The sequence below is a fragment of the Orycteropus afer genome, unplaced genomic scaffold (genome assembly GCF_000298275.1).
Source record: "Orycteropus afer afer isolate SDZICR_OR568_19922 unplaced genomic scaffold, OryAfe1.0 scaffold00870, whole genome shotgun sequence".
In the NCBI taxonomy this organism is placed as follows: domain Eukaryota; kingdom Metazoa; phylum Chordata; class Mammalia; order Tubulidentata; family Orycteropodidae; genus Orycteropus; species Orycteropus afer.
The window spans coordinates 420,411-427,516 of record NW_006922457.1 but is presented as its reverse complement, the minus strand read 5'-3'; the positions used below and the strand labels follow the sequence as shown (position 1 = coordinate 427,516).

The window sequence follows — 7,106 nt, the reverse complement described above, 5'->3', positions numbered from 1 at the left end:
CTGCTCATTCTATCTCTGTACAAAACTATGTAGTAATGGGAACTGTAACCCCTAGCATGGAAATGTGCATTTGACATCAAAAAGGACAAGAATGCCTTGAAGAATAGGGAAAACACAGGGGATAATGCATCTGGAACAGCCTTTAGAATTTTAACTAAAATTCTACCAAATTTATGAGTCAATTTCTATGTACAGAATAGACACCTAAAGGAATAAGAGAGAGGAGAGAGATTTTTTGGTGTATAAAGTAAGAAGACAGTGCATTACTTGGGGTAATTGGCTTGAACAGACTTTCCTGACTGCCTCACCCTAGTGGAAAACTGTGAGCAGTTAATAGGAGGATACTGAGCTTGGAGCAGGACAGATGAGAAAACCTTCCAGAAAGTGAAGAAGCAGGAAACCACTGTCAACATTTCCCCTGAAATCACATACTCATCTTTTGATTATTGAGTTTGATGGTCAAATTGAACATTTAACTGTGTATTTATGGTTTTAACCATCTTTCTGCAATACAACTGGAAAATGGACTCATTTACAGTCTAATAAGCTTGTCAAGAATGTCAGACTAAACGAATGCCCCTTTCCATGCTGCCTTGGGGACACTTACTCATCCCTTGTGTAGAAGTAATTTTATGGGGAATATATATATATATATATATATAGAATGTTGATTCTGTCAAGGTAAGGTGTTTTAAAAGGTCATAAGGCACAATTACAACCATGAGGAATATACTTTGTTTTGTAATATATACATCATTTGCACTCATGTATTAAGACCAACAAAACAAGGGACAATTAATAAATAGCCATAAATTTAGTCTTTGAATTTTTGAATTTTTTTCTGGACACATTGATCAAGCTATATCCAGACAATCCATTGGAAAGAAACAAATATTCTAGCCCAATAATTTCCACTTGTAATAAATAAAAACATGGTATTTGTATTTCTCACCTTGCATGTTTTATGAAAACCTTCCAGCTTTTCTAGGTAGAAGAAGAATCTTTAGCAGATTATGATTTCATGGATATTTCCAGAGTTATAATTATGCCTCCAGTCTAACATTTGACAGTGGTGCTCATGGCTAATAAGAAAAGGAACTACCCCTTTTAAGTTGTATAAATGCTCTTTTCTTTCCCAAGGACTTCTTGGCTAAATTAACATGACTGGATTTTACTATATTAGGTTCTTAGGTTCTGATTAGCAGGATCAAGCAAATATCATAAGAAACACCAGTCTTTGTGATATGATTTCAGAAAGCACATAAATGGAATGCCAACTATCACTCTCACTAAGAAATTCCTAAAATCACCTAAAAGAAGTTGGGCTTACGTGTAAACATGTCTACAGGAGGCATGATACCTGGCCAACTGACCTGGCAGAGGTCCTTATTTATTTATGCCAATTCCAAAGAAAGGTGACCCAACAGAATGATGAAATTATGGAACAGTATCATTAATATCACATGCAAGTAAAATTTTGTTGAAGATAATTCAAAAATGGCTGCAGCGGGATATTGACAAGGAACTGCCAGAAATTTAAGCAAGATTTAGAAGAGGATGTGGAATGAGGTATATTACTGCCGATGCCAGATGGATCTTGGCAGGAAGTAAAAAATATCAGAAAGGCATTTACCTGTGTTTATTGACTATGCAAAGGCATTCAACTATGTGGATCATAACAAATTATGGTTAATATTTTAAAGAATGAGAGTCCCAGGATACTTAATTGTGGTCATGAGGAACCTGTACATAGATTAAGAGAGTTGTTTGAACAGAGGAAGTGGATACTACATGGTTTAGAATCAGGAAAGATGTGTGTCAGGGTGGTATCCTTCCACCATATTTATTCAATCTATATGCTGAGCAAATAATCTGAGAAACTAGACTACATGAAGAAGAATGCAGCATCAGAATGGGAGGAAAACACATTAACAACCTGAGATAAGAAGATGATACAATCTTGCTTGCTGAAAGTGAAGAAAACTTGAAGCACTTACTGATGAAGATCAGAGACTACAGCCTTCAATATGGATTGCAACTCAACATAAGGAAAACAAAACTCCTCACAATTGTAGCAATAAGCAAGGAGCTCTGGAGGTGCAGTGTGTAAGGTATTTGACTGCTAACCAGAAAGTTGGCAGTTCAAATCCATCAGCTGCTCTGTGGAAAAATGATGAGGAAATGCACTTCTGTAAAGATTTTCAACCTTGGAAACCCCATGAGAGTTGCTGCACATTGGAATTGACTCAACAGCTGTGGGTTTGGTTTGGTATTGGGTACCAATAAGCAACATCATGATAAATGGAAAAAAGATTGAAGTTGTCAAGGATTTCATTTTACTTGGATCCACAATCAATGGCCATGGAAGAAGCAGTCAAGAAATCAAACGATGTATTGCACTGGGAAAATCTGCTGCAAAAAAAACATCTTTAAAGTGTTAAAGAGCAAAGATATCACTTTGAAGACTAAGGTGCACTTGACCCAAGCCATGGTATTTTCAATAGCCTCATATGCATATGAGAGCTGGACAATGAATAAAGAAAGCTACAGAATAATTGATGCATTTGAGTTGTGGTGCCAGTGAAGAATACTGCTAGAAGAATGAACAAGTCTGTCTTGGAGAAAGTATAGTCCGAATTCTCTTTAGAAGTGGAATGACCAGACTTCATCTCTCATACTTTGATCTTTTTGCCAAATGGGATCAGTCCCTGGAGAAGGAAATCATGCTTGGTATAGTAGAGGGTCAGTACAAAAAGGGAAAACCCTCAGTGAAATGGATTGACAAGTGGCTGTGGTGATGGGCTAAGCATGGCAAAGATTGTGAGGATGATTAAGGAGAAAGTAGTGTTTCTTCTGTAGCACACAGGGTCACTATGAGTTGGAGCTGACTCAATGGTAACAAACAATAACAAAAGATGCTTTATAATCAAAGATATGTTGATTTCTTTGCTGCCAATTTTTTAAAATTTTTTTTTTTCTTATATACAGGGATACCTTGGAGACATTGCAGGTTTGGTTCCAGGTAACTGCAATAAAGGGAAGATTGTAATAAAGGAAATCACACAATTTTTTTTGGTGTCCCAGTACATATAAAACTTGTCTTTAAAATATTCTATAATGAATTGATGCTTTTAAGATGTAGTGCTGGAGAAGAATGCTGAAAGTACCATGGACTGCTGAAAGAACTAACAAATCTATCCTGGAGGAAGTGCAGCCAGAATGCTCCTTGGAAGCGAGAACGGCCAGACTTCGTCTCACCTACTTTGGTCATGTTGTCAGAAGGGCCCATCCCCTGAAGAAGGATGTCATGCTTGGTAAGGTGGAGAGTCAACAAAGGAGGGGAAGGCCCTCAATGAGATAGATTGACACAGTGGCTGCAACAATGGGCTCAAGTATAGCAGGGATCATGGAGCTGGCGTGGGACCAGATGGTGTTTTGTTCTGCTGTGCATAAGGTTGCTATGAATCAGAGATGACTTGATGGCACCTAACAACAACACAACATAATGTATTAAGTGTGCAATAGCATTATGAAAAAATTTGAAATATTGTCAGAATTATCAAACTATGATACAGAATCATGAAGAGACCACATGCTGTTGGAAAAATGGCACTGATAAACTTGCTTGGCACGGGATCACCACCAACCTTCGATCTGAAAAAAAATGCATTATCTATGAAGTGCAATATAGTGCAACACGGTAAAACCAGGTAATCCTGTATAAACATTTATAAAATCAGAAATTTGAATCAAATTGAATGTTGGATAATGCTGCCTACTGCAGGAATTCACTCAGGTAGACAGATCTCTTTTTTCAGGTCTATGCACCTTGCATTTACTGAACCTTTGAGTACTATAGTTGACCTCACTCTTGAGACATTTACTTAATAAAAATTGTATTGCATTTTATTTAATTGTACTTGTTTGCTTTGAAATAAGCTGGAAGTCTACCTACATTGGAAAGAAGACTCCCATTCACATTTTGGAGAAAGAGTAATTTTTGTTAAAGGGATGAAGGTTATTTGGTAATTGTATAATTTCAAGTAATTTTTGTCCATTCAATGCTACATTCTAAATTCCAGCCTGTGATGGAGAGTCAAGTGGACATGCAATGTTATAAATGGGACTCTTAATGATTCTTGAGCTTGTGGTTTTTAAAACTAAGATTTTGCCAGCAGTTTGGTGTTTTTGTTTTTCAATTTCTTTTTTAAAGTAAATTTTAAATTCACTCTTTTACTTGAAAAATGATAGGAAGAAAATAATGGTAGCATTTCAACAAAAGAATCTTCCTATTTTGTCTTGTCTAGACAATTCCAGAAAGCAGAATTGTCTGGACTTTCTCATTCATGTCTCTATTTCATTCTCTTTTGGGGCAGTGGAATCTCTCTAGAATAGTTATTGTGGACTCATTCATAGCTCAAGACAGGGAAGAGTATATTGCCTTCAACCTCCAATAATTTTATTCACCTAGCATTTGGAAGAATGAAATAATTCATTATAATAAAAGAAAGTTAACATTTTCCCCATAATTAGTTGTAATCTATTAAAGATATCTTTCTTTATATATTCTATTCCTCTGTGTTCCTACCATTTTGTTCAAGATCCCATACACAGCATTCTCTCAGCTTTTATGCATTTTTATGTTTCACACATGACTTTACACAAACTGGCCCTCCTTACATCAATTCCTGTAATATGTGTGAATATTATCTCATCATCTTAAGATGACATGATGTTGAGGCAACTCATTAGATACAAGTTTGTAAAAATGAACAGCTACAATTGCAACGCTGTCAATATAATGAAGTAGCATAGGTAATGTATATTAAAAATAGTGTGAATGGGGCCATATGTCTGAGAAAAAGTAAAACTGAAGCTTAATTTCTCCAAATAACTCATGGAAACTCCAATACAAAAGGACATTTTGTCCAAGAGAGAGGGAGAGAAGCAGTGGATAATGCACTAGGGTTCGAGACTATTATGAAGTCATTTACGAACTCAACCAGGGATGGGCACAGCGATTGGAGTTATAAAACGACCCCAATGACTTTTATTTAAAAGAATGCTATCAAGCTTCATTGCCATTAACTCTACTTCATAGTTCAGTGGTACAATTCACACAGTTATATTTTACTCAATGACAAAAGGTTTTCAAACTGGCCTTTTCCTTTGCATTACAATTGTGAGCTGATACAAATGGACTTTTAGTTAGGCAGAATGCCCTACACTTCTGTTATTATAACTCACTCGGGAATATAGTTAGGCATCTTCATTTCCCAATTAGATAATAACTCTTCCTCTGTATATGTTTTCTGATGGGCCCTTTTGAACCCAACACTCAAAGTGTAGAACTGCTGACCACAATGGACAACTAAAAGGCACATCTGTGGCATTCAAAATCATTGTAACATTTATAATGTTGCTAAAGCACTTTTCTTAATAACCAAGGCTGGCTTTCAAAATCCATCAGGTAGCTTGACTACTGAAGCTTGGTTAGTTTCTGATGGATGCTGGCTTAATCAGTTGGCAAGGCATACAGATAACTAGATACTGATTTTTTTTTGCTATAGTGGGAATCCTACATTGCTGTCAGGTGAAGTGGGGTAACAAAAGCATGGATATTAAATGGGCAAATAGTTTGGTTCTATTGAAGATCAAGTCAAGAGCTCATGTCTGTGTTTTCATTCAAAATAAAAAGTATGGTATGCACTCAAACTACTACAGAAGAACAAGACTTAATATTTGAGCTCCTGTGTTCATTTGGTAATGAATATAAGATGCACCCTGTGACAGGAAAAGCTGAATAATGTGAGAAGTTTTCATTCATTCAATCAGCATATACTGAGTTCCTATAAGGTGCTTGCCAAACAGAGATGAAATGATATGGTACCAAATGTAAATTTCTGTCATTGGTTCAGCCTCCAAAATTTTATGTTATTTGTGTGTTAAACTCCAAACCTTAGTGAATGTAAACAATTAATCAAGTGTGAAAATAAAGCAGTGAAGTTAGCCAGGACTTTGTAATATAGGCACTAAAGCATAGTGGTTTCAGTAGAATTGTCTTCCTCTAAATTCACTCATAACTTGCATTGGATGAATTTTTTTCTTTGCTGAGCCTCTTCTAACAGCTGCACAGGTCTCCTCTGGCTTCTCTCTTTTAATCAATGGCTTTTTTGCAGGAGCCTTCATTCTCCACATCACAACTGGGTGCCTGGGTCCAGCAGGACTCTGGATTCGAATGATCTTGGTTGAGGCAATGTAAGACATTTTCACTGTTTGCACTACAGCATTCATTAAATTTTTGGCTGCTTGAATCAGGGAGGTGACACTGTCCAACTATGGAAATAAAAAAAGAAAGAAAGAAAAAAGAGCTATTATTCAAGATAGTTATAGAAGCTGGAATGTAGCACGTTGCTTTCACCTCTGTAAGGAATGGCTTAAGCATCACTTTATATTTATGCATGATAATATAGATTGATCTATACATCTTTTCTATTATGGTGAAAAATACACAACAAAATATACACTAATTCAACTAATTCAAATATATGTGTGTGTGTGTGTGTGTGTGTGTGTGTATAAGGAAAAGGAGCTCTGGTGGCACAGTGCCTAAGGCATTTGACTACTAATCAGAAGTTTGGTGATTCAAACCGACCAGCTACTCCTTGGGATAAAGATGAGACAATCTACTTCTATAAAGATTTACCACCTTGTAAACCCAATGGGGGTCGACATGAGTTGTACTTGACTAAATGGCAGTAGGTTTGAGGTCTTTTTTTTTGTTTTGTTTTTTGGTTTTATATACATGGAGCTCTAGTGGTATAGTGGTTAAGGCATTTGGCTGCTAACCAAAAGGTTGGTGGTTTGAACCCACTAGTTGTTCTATGGAAGAAAGATGAGGCAGTCTGCTTCCATAAAGGATTGCAGACTTGCAAACCCTATGGGGGATCTCTGTGAGTTGGAATCAACTCACTGGCAGTGACTTTTGTTTCATATATGTATTAAAGAAAAAAGTTAAAGCTGCATTGAAGGAATTGGTAAAGAACAAGGTTTTAGGAATTTACAGAATACTAATTGAGATGTTTCAGCAAACAGAAGGCATGTTG

General features: G+C 36.4%; 1 protein-coding gene across 1 annotated transcript in view; it reads right to left on the bottom strand.

Moving 5' to 3' along the window:
- Window positions 1-6,048: 6,048 nt before the first annotated feature.
- Window positions 6,049-7,106, bottom strand: part of LOC103212187 (catenin alpha-3-like) — a 237,286-nt gene continuing 236,228 nt past the window's right edge. Inside the window, exon 4 of the mRNA XM_007958196.1 lies at window positions 6,049-6,336. Coding sequence (XP_007956387.1) covers window positions 6,049-6,336 — 288 coding nt within the window. The remainder of the gene's footprint in view (window positions 6,337-7,106) is intronic.